At 42.0% G+C, this 15,370-nt stretch overlaps 1 protein-coding gene and 1 long non-coding RNA gene across 12 annotated transcripts in view; one reads left to right on the top strand and one right to left on the bottom strand.

The window, feature by feature from the left end:
- LOC133471141 (cytoplasmic dynein 1 intermediate chain 1) overlaps positions 1-9,526 on the top strand; it is a 45,889-nt gene extending 36,363 nt beyond the window's left edge. For all 11 annotated transcript variants that reach the window (XM_061760399.1, XM_061760398.1, XM_061760397.1 and 8 more), the window contains 3 exons: positions 2,015-2,155; positions 3,736-3,861; positions 5,322-9,526. In XM_061760399.1, the coding sequence (XP_061616383.1) occupies positions 2,015-2,155; positions 3,736-3,861; positions 5,322-5,432 (378 nt within the window). In that variant the 3' untranslated portion in view covers positions 5,433-9,526. The remainder of the gene's footprint in view (positions 1-2,014; positions 2,156-3,735; positions 3,862-5,321) is intronic.
- LOC133471147 (uncharacterized) overlaps positions 1-15,370 on the bottom strand; it is an 82,427-nt gene that overhangs the window by 17,430 nt on the left and 49,627 nt on the right. The gene's annotated exons all lie outside the window — the stretch shown is intronic.

Below are 15,370 nucleotides of genomic sequence, written 5' to 3'. Positions count from 1 at the left end.
TCTGCAGATTTCCATCAAGAGAGTTGTGTTACTGTATGTCTCCAAATTTGGGAATTCCCTTCCCTTCTGAGGGGCACCGCAGGAATGCGTTTTTGCCTCGTATCCCATCCATATTTGTATGTGGGCATGCGGAATACCTAAACCTGTGTGTGTGTGTGTGTGTGCGCCTTTACATAACTCAAGCAGGCTCCCTCTGCTTACCTAAAAATCCCTCAGGGTTTACCTTCCACCCACCAATCATAGCCTTCACAAACTAAAGTACGACACGCAACCGCACATTCAGGTCGACGTTCAAGAGGGTCTCCAAAAAGCAGTCCGCTAATGCTTTTTACATTACGCTGTTCAAATGCTGTGGTTAATATAAACATTTGGAGCCTGAAATTGTCAAAGGCAGCTGACGAGGAAGACGATTTTTGCATAACATGAACTCTTTTGGCCAACGTCTTCAGTGAGTGAATGGATTGATGACGTGTTATTGTGCCGCGTAAGCTCTTCTATCAGGTCGGGTGATCTTTACTGAGGGTTGATGGAAAACAGAAAGATTGACACTGACGTATATTTATGAAACTGTTTCAAAACAAATTAATTGATTAATACAGGAGAGGTGGTTGCTTCACAAGTGGCACCAGATGGCTTCAGTCGCATTTTATGATTACGTGTAAACTCTCTAAAACCATATAAAACACCAAAATGATAGTTTACTTTTCATTGTCAGTAAACAATGATCTGTTAAATGATGTTTTGCCTTTATTTTAAGACCAAATATTCATCAACGCTTCACTCCATCAGCAGGCCAAAATCTCCTACACTGTCATCAGTAAACAAGCTTCCTTGCCTGGACAGGCAAAACACGTCCATCCAACCATCTTCTATACCACTTGGCTTTTTCAGGGTTGCCGGGAGGTGGAGCTTTTCACAGCTGACTTTGGTTACAAGGCGGTCTACACCCCGGATTGGCAGCCAGTCAGTCGCAGAGCACTTATAGACATGGGCAACCATTCATTCTCACATTCACACTGTCACTGAGTAGGAACTGAACCCAGTGAAACACTAAACCGCTAAGCGACTACAGGCAGAAGACATGTATCAACAAAATCCAGGAAAGCACTGACTATCCTTACAAGCTTTTCTAAGATGGAATTCATGGAAAGTGTAAAGCTGTGCTGATGAGTTCACATTTCACGTCATTTTCTGGGAATTGTGGATGCAATTTTTGGCGCTGAAGAGGAAAAGTGGCAGGGATCTTCATTGACCATAGGTCTCGTTGATTCATATTTTTGTTCCCATGGCATTTGGGGGCCGGCCCACAGAGTAATTATGTATTATTGGCGTTAAGATTATGAGGTGGTTCCTGGACCCAAAACGTTTGAGAACCACTGATTTAGGTAGTTTGCATTAATAAATGCAAGCTGAAATCTTATTTAATGTAGTATATAGTATAAATATATTTCTGCCAAATATATGGAAATATTGCAAACTACTAAAGTGGTCATATTTAGCGCTTTTTGAAAGCGCTTTAATTGGATTGTTAAAACCACGCTACAACAATTGTCTTTTGTGCTTAGGAAAAATAGGAATTTCAAATATTCTTCTTTTATTTCCAGTGTCCTAACTGTTCTGGGTCTGTATCATGGGAGCATCCTCCCCGATGCATGTTTTTTTCCTCCCCATTCGCCACTTCTTTCCATCTCTCTTTCAGACAGCTGTTGCGTTGAGGTTACGGTACACCTTGTGGAGGGGCCCTCCCTTTCATCTCTCCCAGCGGTTTTATGGTGCTGTGTGAATGTGCGAGGCTTTTTAATTAGGCTGTGCACCCAGACAGGCCCCAAGGCTGAGGCAGCGCCACTCTGTCTGAAGCTCGCTCACTCCCTCTCTCCGTTCTCTCTTGCGTTCCTTTTTTTTTGGGAGTGGGGGGGCTCTGTTTAAAGCCAGTCAAATACTCTCACCCTGAACACTCACTCTTTTTCTCTACAGCTGTTTCGCAGCATCATAAACATCTTCTGATCTCTTTCAGCAAAACAAGCCTCTCTACTCTTTTGAGGACAACGCCGACTACGTCTATGATGTCATGTGGTCGCCTGTGCACCCTGCGATCTTTGCATCTGTGGACGGCATGGGCCGCCTCGACCTGTGGAACCTCAACAACGACACGGAGGTGTGTGTATTTTCCATGATGGATGGCTGACCGGAGGTCATCACGGGTGTGTTTTCTCTCTGTTGACGTGTGTCCTGAGGGCCCGTCGCTACGCCTCGACCTGGACCGCACAACCAAACACCCGAGCGCTCCCCGCCCTCGTCGCCCCGTGGGCGTTTCCCACAAGCCCTCGCTCTAAATCACGGCGGGTGACATCCACTCGCCCCGGCTCCCTCCCAACATTCCTACAAACCGCTGTACAACATTCACGCGACCTCAGCTCAAGCATGAGAACAGACAGCCCCTCGTCCTCAAATTACAGCCAAAATACAACAGTAGAAGAAGTTCAGGAGTCAAGAAGTAGCAGGTGAGCTTAGTGTGGATATGCATATGGTAAGCTGGAGCCCATCTGAGCTGACTTTGGGCGAAAGGTACGCTTGCACCCTGGACTGGTCGCAAGCCAACTGCAGGGCACATGTAAACAAACAACTCACAATCAAATCTATGGACAATGTTGAGTCTTCAACATTCGGAATGTGAAGTTTGATCCCTGGTTAGTGCTTGCTATGCTATTTTAATCCTATAATCTTAGTTCCCTATTTCTTCTGTGAAGCGTAAATGAGGATGTGGTACATCTCTTTGGTGAATAATTCAAACTTCTAAGGGAAAAAACATCCTTTGTCATAGCAGGGTGGATTACCCAGCTAAAAGCAGAGATAAAAGAGTCTTCCTCTCTCTGGGTTACCATAGAAACAACATCTTGGCACACATGCTTCTCCATGTCATACAGTGACTACTTTTACTGCTCCTTAATTTAAAAAGGTGTCTTATGTCTCCCGTCGATCGTTATCGATTTGAACTCTGCAAGCGCAATGACGTGATCACGATGGCTGGGTGATCGTCTGCAGAAGGCGCACAGATGACGGCTTTCCCATGGGTCCCTCAACAGGGGCCTTTTCTTTGACAGAGGAAGAGTTCATTACAGACGGCCTAACTCGCCTAACAATGTGCTTTATGAGAAACATTTGCTCACACACACCAACGAATATACAGAAGTTACACACACACATACACACAGTCTAATGGCAACAGACTTCCATTGTTAGCATCATATTAAAAACACACAGTCATAATAACATTAACGGAGAAGTGCGGAGCGCCTGGTTCTCATTTCCAGCAGATATTTACACACTCTCTCACACGCGCGCACACACATTTATATAGAGTCAATTAAAAGTGCTCTTTTCCGATCTGGTTGGGCTGAGCTGTGGACTTAAGCAGGCTAATGGCAGCCAGTCTGTGGTTAGTGCCGCTTTAAATACTCAGTGGCAGATGCAGCAGCAGCGGTAGCGCTCTGTGTGTGTGTGTGTGTGTGTGTGAGGCGACACGATGCCAAGGCCCCTTGTCTCCACTGGTGACATGTCAGACTTGCCTGCCACATGTCAGGAACACTTTATATGGAAAGCCTTCAGATGGTTTCCTGGCATTTGAAAGGTGCGATCCAAGCCGCGCTTTTCCAAAAAGAACGTATAAGCGTAATCGTCTTCATTAGAATCTCATTCATGTGTAAAGCTGATGGTTGCAAAATGTCTGTCTGCTAGGTACCAACAGCCAGTGTGACCATTGAAGGCGCGTCGGCCCTCAACAGAGTGCGCTGGTCACCTGGAGGGAAGGAAGTGGCCGTGGGCGACTCGGAGGGCCGAGTGTGGGTCTACGATACTGGAGAGGTATTTCAATTTCATATATGGACAAAACCCTGAATCAATTTTGTTCCCTAGTGCAGCGTTTCCCAACATTTATTGAGCCAAGCCATAGTTTACATTAGAAAAATAGAGCAAAGCACCAAACTAAAATGTCACAAAAAGTGGATACACAGGTTTATTATGTACATTCTGAAAACTAAATGAAGAGCATTGAATTGTTCTACCTTTCACTATACGTCACTGGCATAAATAGATGAACAAAGATACATTATTAACATTAAAGGGAAGTTGGTCATTTTCCCACAAAATCACTTTTTGTTATTTTTTGTCACTATGAGCTTAAGTTGGAAAAACAAAACAATCAGCCCTCTCTGGCTTGATCTTGTACCTCTTCTTTGATTTTTAAGAAATCACTGCGACCGAGGAAAAACAGCCAGTCAGAGGCAGAAGGAGTGACTGATGAGGTGTCAATCATTCTCATGCGCTCGTGATTTCTAACCTCACAAATGTTCTTGGGAATCTAATCGAAGCGACAACAATTCCAACAAAAAAACCTCCGGATTCTTATACAAAGCCTTGCCAGAAGAGTGGAAGCTGTTCTCGTCCTGTAGCCAGCTGTGACGTCCCAATACTTTCGTCTGGAGAAGTTTTTAGTGGTAAATTGCAAGTTGCGCTTTGTTTAATGACACATCACGATGCCAACATATGGTGAAAGACAAAGTGGTAAATTACATATAGGTGACTTCATGGAGCTTTCGCTGCGTGTTTGCTGTCCACGCCGGACTCTTGTGATGGTTCATGTGTGTTCAGTCTTCTGGTGAAAGACGTGCACAATGAACTCAAAATATCAAGTACTTTACGCTACAGTAAAAAACCTCCACAAACACCGCAACGGATCACTTTCGGTCTGTTCGCCCTGCGTGTTTACCCAAATGTCAGAAGTGTTACGGATGCGTGTGTTTGATCCCCCTTCTCCTTTTTTTTCCTTCAAGTCCTTGTAAATAGCCTCCACGTGACCTCGCCATCGCCGCAAAGCAGCCGAGTACCCCCGTGTTAGCAGTCCGGCTTTTTGTCAGCGCTTTAGCTCCACTTAATTTGAGCACAGCTCATTTTAGCATGCACTCGTTGTGCGGTATGACATGAAGAAACAACATGAAAAGAAATATTGTCATACTTATATGGCAAGGTACCGCTGGACAAGTATGAAGCACTTTTATAGAGACTATTGAAGAGAGTGATTACAAATGTGTCCAATTATTTACAAGGTTTTCAAAATAAAATATAACAATTATTTATTGTGCATTGTCAAGGATAATTATTATTATTATTTCCTCATACAAACCAGTTTTACAGCACCATGAAAACATCATCATGTATGAAGTGACAAACATCTTTTAGAGAGTTCTCGTACTGGATTTATATCAATTGGAGATGTTAGACGTTCAATGTTTGCAATGAATTCCATTATATGACGTTTTGCCCAGCTGTCAGTGGCCCACAGTGACGACTGGACACGCTTCGCCCGTACGCTGATGGAGATCCGTGCCAACCGTGCGGATGGCGAGGAGGAGGGGCCTGTGGAGCTGGCTTCATAGAGCGTGACTACAAACCAAAGTGTGCTTTTATAAGTGTCAAGTGTAGCATGTGCTTCTTACTCATGTTTGTGTTGGTTCTCCACCTTTGTGTACGTCAGATTGTGCTATTATTGGTCTGGTTTGTTCTGATTCTGCTCCCACGTACATGCAGGTGGTTCTTCGGGTGTTGTTTAAAATATATGGAAGTGGCTCTCCTCTTAGCCTTATGATGTGTGCTGTACCGACGCTTTGCACTAGTGTAAAAAGTCCTTAACTGTTTACAAATGTCACGATCACTTCACATTGCGCTTCTTGCATGCTGCATTCCAGAGCTTATATTGTGTGGTTGTCACATATGGGCCTTTGGCTTCATATTCGATCATGAAGTACTACCGTATAGTTAATATATGGCAATGCAGAAAGCTTCTTGTCTTTTGGTTTCCTCCTTAGCTTTTACGTCAATGCTGCTCACAAGAAACATTTGTACACTGAAATCTACTGGAATAAATACACAGGCAGACATTTCATTCACAGGGAAAAGACAGTCTGTGTCTAATTCATGTACACATCTGCACTGCAGCTTTGTGGAAAAAAAAAAAAAAAAAAAAGTTTCTCACATTTTGTAATCCAGTCGCTTACATTCTAGGTCACTTATTGGGTCACGTATTGTGCTCAAAGCATCCCGACTGTGACTGTTGTGAATAAGCAAGTGATTCGAGAGCGTGGCCCACTGGGAAATGGCGGGACGACAATAAATACAGTCCAGTGTGTGCTATCTGTCCTGATTAACGGATAGTCAACAGCTCATGTCCAATCTCTCTTCTACTTGTGTCTAGTTTTCTGGGTTTAAACATTTAAAACAGGCAGTAAAAGAAAACTAATTCAAGACTGAATGCGTTGTATCCTGTTTCTACTGTCCCTAACATTCACCACATTTAACACTATTATTAATAGACTAAGTAGGTATTAAATACTATAAAATAAACTGACTGAAAAGCAGCGGACAATCTCTAAAAATGTATGATTTTTTTAAATACATTTTGAAAGTGAAATAGCGAGCGAGCAGACTACACAACATGGATCAAAAGAATTGCTCCTCCCTTTGTTACCTTTTCAATTCAGTTGAGCTCAGCCATGAGCATGTTCTAAGGCGAACCTCAAAAAGGCTACGAGGGCCGCTCAGAGACTGTGGATGGGCCTGATGCGGCCCGTGTGCCGTACTTTGCCCAAGCGTGTGCTAAGTCTTTAAATTCATCCGTGAGGTCGCAGGGTCAGGGATAGCGTGCACCAAACAACAATGGGTGCTCGTTTGAGAACCATTCCGAAATTTTCATGTGCACCTCTGGCTATAGAAATGGTTGGATGGATCTTTTTTTCACCACAGCGTCATCTGCTGGATTTTGTTACGCGCTCCCCCCACTTGCCCCTTATGGGAAATCAGTCCTGGTAGAAAACAAGTCTGATGCTCCTCTGCACTGACAAAAAAAATCCAATTCACTGTATGCGATATTTAAAATGGCAGAACACTTCATAAAACCTTTCCTATGCAGTCCGCTATATGCACTGGAGGAGTTCTGGCCCCCAGCCCGAGGTCTGAGCTGTACCAAAGCCTGCTGGCATCCCTGTGGAGACGCAATCAAGAGTGTGCTCAATATAGTCCGACATGTATCTAAAACGATCACTTATTTCAAACGAGACTTGGCATCAGCGATCGAATGAAATCTCCAATGTAATCGTAACCGCGTAGAGTGAAGGGTCGAATTATTCTTTTCGCCCCGTTTTAAGAAACGTGTGGTCAAGGCGGTTGACCGTGAAGCAGGATGTCTGCCGCACACAATGAACAGTACACAAACGCGTCCGCATCGCATTACCAAAAAAGCCCGGTTGTTATTTCATCACTACTCTTTTGTCCTCCTCCTCTTCAGACAATAGAAAGGTAATGAGAGCAATGCCCACTGTCAAAGTGACTGGTGGGCAGTGACGACATGGCACCCAACCAGCCCCGCCCACTTGTGCATGAATGGGCTCAATCATCGACGGCGCCGTCATTACCATCAACTGCACCTTTCGACTCCTTGCGCCTTTTGGGGTATTGTGCCGACCAAATGAGCTATTCAGGAGGTCAGCGGCGGCCACCGGGGGAAGCCTGACCACCTGCACTGAGGCACCAAATAGCGTGTTGTGTGGCCTCCATATAATACACGAGTAGCAGTTACATGCTTGCTTAATTATTTGACTTTGGCTTTCTGTACTGGGCTACGGATGCTATATAGTCATCCTGGATGTGAACATGCACTACTCATAAAAGGTTAGGGATAAGCAGCTTTGAGATGAAATGTCAGGATGAACCTAAAATGCGCTGTAACCTTACAAGTGAACTTCATTTGACCTTCTATGAACCTTTTAAATGCACATGCCCAATGGTCTGTTTCAGTACTTTTTACACAACTTGCTGTTCTTTAACAAGGAGCTGAACAGTAAAATTTGCATTTTATCCATGAATGGATGGATATTCCCAAGGGCGTCCACTTCTATGCCTTTCTGTGACTCTTCCAGTCACTCAGTAGCCACCTGCTGATGACACTCTGTGGCATTGTAATTCTAGAACATTGTGTTTCAAGCCTTGCATTGTCGAGGTACTGTTATCAATCGCTCGGTGTCGTCTTGGTCTCATGATGTCAAAATGTGAACAGCGTGATGAAGAGGACGATTCGATTCAATTTCAACTGAACTTTTCATTAGTCCACTTCAGTCACATGAATTTTTAACACTGTCATATTTATTTTCCCTCGCAGGATGAATAAAGTATCTATCTATCGATGAAAAGGGTCAGGATTTCCACTTGTCATTCCGATAACAATAAAACTTTGCGTTACATCTCACGGAAACAAAATATTTCCTCCAAACGGCCAACGGTGATGTTTTTCGTAGACACGGCAATGCCTGACCAAATAATGCTCGACAAACCGAGCAACTAATTCAATTTCCTGCGCTGACCGAAATAAAAAAAAGAATTGCCAGAGTGCTGAAACCGCTGATAAATAAATGGGGAAAAAAACAGCGAGGATAAAAGTGTCGCAGTGACAACAAGCAGACAGAAATCGTGGCTCTCGTTTGAGCCCGGGAGCCTGTGGCTTCCAGTCTTGTGGTGGGAACGCGAAGAAAAATTATGATTCTGAATTATGAATTATGAATTTTCCAAGTTACGCTCGGCCCTAAGCACTGAAGAGAGCGCTGCTGACACCGAGTTAAAACAAATATTATGTCTCCTCATGCAAATGTTTTCTCCGAAAGCCTTTGATCATGTGACTGTGCAGAGATGTAATTCATGCTCAGACAACGAAATGCGACACATCGACATCTCACATGTGACTCACTAGAGATCAGACTCGCAATGAAAGGATCGAATTTGAAATACTTTTGTACTTACTTACAGTGGTGGGAAATAAAGTGCAAATACAGTGGTGCCTTGAGATATGAGTGTAATTCGTTCTGTGACTTTGCTCGTAGCACTCGCATCTCAAATCATCTTTCCCCATTGACATGAATGAAAATCCCATGAATCCGTTCCAGCCTCCCCAAAAGACCAACAAAAATGTTTATAATGTTGGAAAAGTATAGCACTCTATAATAATGGACTTTTAAAAAGTCAAAATATACAGTAAGAAGAAGCTCGTTACTTTGTCAGCAGATGACAATACGACGTTAAAAAAAAAAAAAAAAAAGACGTAAACAGAGCGGTAAAGTCAACCTCTGTTGAGATTTGAACTGATTAACTGATTGAGATCTAGTGTATATTACAAGGCAGAAAAATAGGGACAGCAGCAACATGGAGGAACGTCAACTAGGGCACATTGACCACAATGATGCAACAGATTACAGAGGCAAGATATTCAACATACATGGTTTTATTTAAGAGAATTGTCTGAGCTTGACAGCTCCAAGAATGAGTCGTGGCCTATGTGTTGTTTTGTATCGGCCTAAAAAAAACACCAGCTTCTGGCACTCAAAAATTCTCTGTCTAAACTGATGGCTAATTTAGTAGTTTTGTGTTAGTCATGTCACAATGTTAGCAAAGCCCAATGTTTTGATTAGTTAATAAAAGAGGAAAACTATTTTGTGCGTATTGTTTTCATTGTGCCAAGTAATCAAAATGCGTATTGTACATAATTGAGGTAGAAGTACATTTTTACATTACAGTACAGAGTCTGTACTTTCTTACTTTTACTTGAGTAAAAGAGTTGAATCAGTACTTCTACTTAAGTATGGAATACTTTTGCTACCTCTGCTTCCAATATTACACATGCCTGGCTGTGCGTGTGCGTTCACGAACAATACATTAGGGTTGGAAAGCCACCCCGCCGGCATGGTCGGCAGCCATGTGAGTGGCTTCCCTGCTGCACGGCTCCAAAAGCCAGTCCCCAATCAGGCAGCAGCGCTCTAATTAGCAGCGACCGCCGTGGAGCCTGCGGTCAGAGGATGCCTGGCTCAAACATGGAGCTCTCAAACAGTCAGTGCGCCATGTGGAGGTCTGACAGGGAGCACAGTGTGACTCACACGTCCTACTTTTTGGTCGACTCCGACTATTGGATATGGGAGAATTGACTACTGGACTTACTGTATCTGGGAGACATCATGTCAAACTGTAGAAGGAGAGAAGCACACTGATTTCGTTATTATTTTATTTCATTATTACGGTTATTATTTTGATATTCTATTTTGTTGTTATTTTATTGTTCTATGTTAATTCGTTATGGTGTTTAATTATTAAATAGAAAGTGTTGATAACTACACATTATAAACACTATTTCTGCTCATCGTTCATAGCATAATTGGCAAGTAATTTTCCACTTATTGTTACGATATCATTCAAAAATACCAACGTGCTTTTAAAAATTGTTTTTTTCCCTTGTTTTCCGAAAACTTTGAAATATGACTTAGGCAACTATGTTATTGCGCTAACATCATACAGTATGTTTGCAATTAATTTAAAAAGAAAATCCCCCAAAAATTGAAATTCCATACATCTTCAATTTATTGATTACTGGTGATATTAAAATTTAAAAGTATAAGAAACACAAAGGAAACCTTGACTATTTACTTCTACTCTTCTTCAATAAAACCTTAGGAAATATATTTACTAAATGCCCTCACTGAAATGATTGAAATCTAGGGCTGCATATGATGAAAATGGGTCTTTACAAAGAAATTAATGTTAGGTTTTGAGGTACTGTATTGATTTGTCTTTTTTTTTTTTATTACCGTGGTTGTAATTTCAAATCACACTGAGACACAGTTCTCATTATGAGTCTATATAATATTTTCTCTCAGTATGATATATTGCATAGTTATACCCATGTACCTCATGAAATAGCCCATGAGCGTTTGTCATAGAAACAAAAGATTGAAAGATTAAAATGGTATCATGCCTAAACAGGTTTTTTTATGTCTTTTTTTAATAATTTTTTTTTTACATATTATATTCAAATCCAAATACATCACAAGACAGAGGATGATAATTTAAGGGGGGATTATTCAGCTGCCAGAGCTCTGGCCTACAGCATGTGTGACCCAGTCCTCCTCTGTGGTGTAAACGTTGTAATAGAGAATAGAGTTGTAACGAGTAAGGGATATGATCCCGCAGGAAACAAGCCCAGGTGCCCACTGAGAGAGAAAAAACACAAATTGCTTTAGCTTGCAATATTTGACTCAGATTTGGACATAACTGTATGTCAAAAGAACATAGGGGCAACAAGAAAATCCCCAGCAGCAGCACTATGAGGAGCAGGTGCACAAGTTGGTAACACTTTACATTAAGGGTACTCATTATTATAAAGGGTTGCTAATCATGATGCTCTAAGCTATTTTGTTTGCCTAAGTCATTGTCCATAAAATGTACCAATGTGCTTGCTCCAAATTGTGTTTTTTCGTTACATCTGTGTAGATTTGCAATAGTTGAATCGAGGCAACTGGAGTCCTGTCTGCTGAATTTGTTTTGTTTTTCCCAAAACGTTCAAAAACGACTTTTGGCAATGTAAGTCATCAATAAAAAAGTAGACAATGCCTGTTTTGAACAACAAATGTGGGATGACTATTCGACAAGCTACTGATGCACTTTATAGTGTAGTCATTGCATTAAGCAGGTGGAGGAAGAGTTAGAAAGATGGAGGCACACACTGGAAAGCAGAGGAATGAAGATTAGCCGAAGTAAGACAGAATATATGTGCATGAATGGGAGGGGTGGTGGGGGAAGCGTGAGGCGACAGGGAGAAGAGATAGCAAGTGTGGAGGACTTTAAATACTTGGGGTCAACCGTCCAGAGCAACGGTGAGTGTGGTCAGGAAGTGAAGAAACGGGTCCAAGCAGGTTGGAACGGGTGGAGGAAGGTGTCAGGTGTGTTATGTGACAGAAGAGTCTCTGCTAGGATGAAGGGCAACGTTTATAAAACAGTGGTGAGGCCAGCCATGATGTACGGATTAGAGACAGTGGCACTGAATATGTTGAAGTTCGCTCTCGGAGTGAGCAGGTTGGATAAAATTAGAAATGAGCTCATCAGAGGGACAGCCGAGGTTCGATGTTTTGGAGGCAAAGTTAGAGAGAGCAGACTTCGATGGTTTGGACACGTCCAGAGGAGAGAGAGTAAGTATATTGGTAGAAGGATGATGAGGATGGAGCTGCCAGGCAAGAGAGCTAGAGGAAGACCACAGAGAAGGTTGATGGATGTCGTGAGGGAAGACATGAGGGCAGTTGGTGTTCGAGAGGAGGATGCAGGAGATAGGCTCTCATGGAAAAGGATGACGCCCTGTGGCGACCCCTAACGGGACAAGCCGAAAGGAAAATAATAAGAAGAAGAAGATGTAGGTCAGTGCTTTTGATAGGGTTGTGGCTGTCATAGTCAGAGAAAGGGCGTTCAGTTTTTGGATGTTTGTCTCAGTTTTTTTTTTTTTTTTTTTTTACTCATGTGTGACAGAACATACACATGCATGAACACACAGGGATACCTGGGCTATTGCCTTCCTTCACTTGCTGTCTCTTCACTTGCACGGCAGGGCGCCAAGTAATGCGGAAGGCTCTCAAGTTAATACAGTCGCCAAATGCCCTGACGGGGAGTATGTGAACTCATACACACACACGCGCGCGCACACACACACACACACACACACACACATTTTCATCTATGTTGCTACACTGACAACATTCCCCCAGCGGGGAATGGTGGCGCTAGAGCGTCAGCCAACACAGAAGCTCCAGTCGAGGAGGAGGCTGCGCGTCAAGATAATTACCCTGACAAAGGCCGCTCTGTGCCTGGGTGCAGCCCCAGCGGAGCCAGGCCGTCTGGGACTTGCAGGCTGGAGCTCGTCTCGTCCCCACCTCCCCGTGCCGCTTTCTCAATACACTTTGTCCCCCGATGCACGCAAAAGTGTGTGTGCACCAGCATGTAAACATACACTTGCACAGGTAACCTTAAGATGTTGTTTAAATAGACACACACCCACACACATGCCATCATTGTCATAAATTACAGACAGGTCGGGTAGACAAGAGGAGGCTCCACGTACTTTTACAGCCTTGTTAAAACAGCCAAAACACACACACGCACTCACTCACGCACACACACACAGAACTATGAAGTGGAGTCCTTTAGGAAGGTTTTGGGTCATTGTCAAAAGGTGGATCAATAAGTTTGATGAAGGAAATTGAACTTTACCTCTCGCGTTCTTTAGGCCCAGTTGATGTGATGAACACCAGGTTTGTAATAAATCTTAGTTGTTAGTTCTATAGGCTAGACAGCAAGGGGAGTTCCCATTAAACGCAATAGGAAATAGTACTACCCATCATGAAAAAGCCAGGTTTGCAAACAACAACAAAAAACTCCCTTTGTTACGTGCCTATAGGCCGACAGTATAGGGGATTTCCCATGATGCATCAAAATCCCCCTTGCCATCTCTATCCCTTTACGCTAATTTCCCGTTTTCATCCATTCAGCCATTTTCTCTACTGCTTATCCCGTTGAGGGTTGCAGGGAGCTGGGGCCGAAGCCAGACTACACCCAGGACTGGTTGTCAGTCAATCACAGGGCAAATATAGACACAGAAAAACAGTCACACTCACACCGATGGACAATTTAGAGTCTTCAATTAACTTGACATTTCTGTTTTTGGAATGTGAGAGGAGGATGAAGCACTCTGAGAAAGTAACCTGTTTGCATACATTACTAACATTATTCAGACCTTGGTCCAAGGAAAAGGGAATGATATGGATATTGATGTCATAAGAACGTGGCAAAAGGTTGTAAGAAGTTGTGTCAGCGCTATTAATGTTGATGTTCTTGAACAAAATTATATCTGACAAAGTTCGCACCAAATTCCTTGCAATTGTACGTTGAGGAACATTGTCCGTAAACTGTTCGACTATTTTCTCACGCACTTGTTCACAAATGGGTGAACCTCGCCCCATCTTTGCTTGTGACTGACTGAGCAATTCAGGGAAGCTCCTTTTCTACCCAATTATGGCACCCACCTGTATTCACTTAGCCTGTTCACCTGTGGGATGTTCCAAACAGGTGTTTGATGAGCATTCCTCAACTTTCTCAGTCTTTTTTGCCACCTGTCCCAGCTTTTTTGGAACCTGTTACAGCCATAAAATTCTAAGTTAATGATTATTTGCTAAAAACAATCAAGTTTATCAGTTTGAACATTAAATATCTTGTCTTTGTCGTGTATTCAATTAAATTTAGGTTGAACGTGATTTGCAAATCATTGTATTCTGTTTTTATTTATGTTTAACACAACATCCCAAATTCATTGGAATTGGGGTTGTATTTCGAACATTGGCCGTGTTTGTACTGAAAGCGCATGAATGATTTTGGCTTTGGAACTGGTCAAAATAATAAAAATTGTAGTTAATTTAATATCCCGAACTGAATGTCTTTCAGCCTTTTGTCATTTTCTTGGGTCCTTTCCAGCTAAAAGACACTCATTCATCAAATACAAATAGACTAACTCAAAATTTGGCCAGTGCATGAATAATTATAAATGCACTGTTCAGACTGAAACATCACATGACTGTAATGTGTTGCAGGCTGCATTTAAGTCAAATGTGTGGCAAGACTGTTAGAAAAGCATGCGGTTGGACTTTCAAATGTCAGCAATGAAATGGTGACACTATATATTATACTTGAGTAAAACTTTTACCAAATTAAAGAAAATCTGGTGTTTTATTTTGTTTTGAAAACTATTTGGTTAAAATAAAACATTTTTATAACACTTGCAAGAGGTAATCCATTATCAAGTACCAATACTGGCGAGTACTCAAATGTAAGTGGTTGTACTGGTACTCGGTCTGGAAAAAAAAAAAAAAAAAGTAGTGTTTTGCATCATTAGTTCGTTTTATGATATAGCTGATGTCATAAAACTAAATAATTTTTTTTTTTTTTTTTTATGTTCATGGATGTAAGTAATGATGTCAACCAGAGTGTATTTGTATCTCCCACATGAACAAAGTCATATTTATATGAAATTGATCATGGAATTATACAGCTGTACTATATTCGCATGTATTATTTTATAATCATTTATGTCACGACAGAGTTCAAACAGCGCACCGTAACTCCCGTGCTGTTGAAAAATACCAATTATTGCAATTAGGCTTAAAGACAGCTTTTAGCGTAAATTGTGTGTTGCATTGTTCTTGAATGGATGACCAAGTGGAAATGTTGGTATGAATGACAGCTAATGTGGTGCAAGTTCAAATGTATGATATATGTACGGTTGTGCTCATAAGTTACATACCCTGGTAGAATTTGTAAAATATTGACAATTGTTGTGAAAATATGATTGATGACTAGACAGGAACTTTCTAATAATTTTCTTCATTGATGTTTAGTTGAATTATTTTGCTATTTTTGAAATGCCTTATACTGTTGTTCACTGTTGTTTTTCCTGATCACTCATGTTTTC

This window comes from Phyllopteryx taeniolatus, chromosome 21, assembly GCF_024500385.1.
Source record: "Phyllopteryx taeniolatus isolate TA_2022b chromosome 21, UOR_Ptae_1.2, whole genome shotgun sequence".
Taxonomy (NCBI): domain Eukaryota; kingdom Metazoa; phylum Chordata; class Actinopteri; order Syngnathiformes; family Syngnathidae; genus Phyllopteryx; species Phyllopteryx taeniolatus.
The sequence above is the reverse complement of the archived record's forward strand: the minus strand, read 5'-3'. Positions and strand labels throughout refer to the sequence as shown.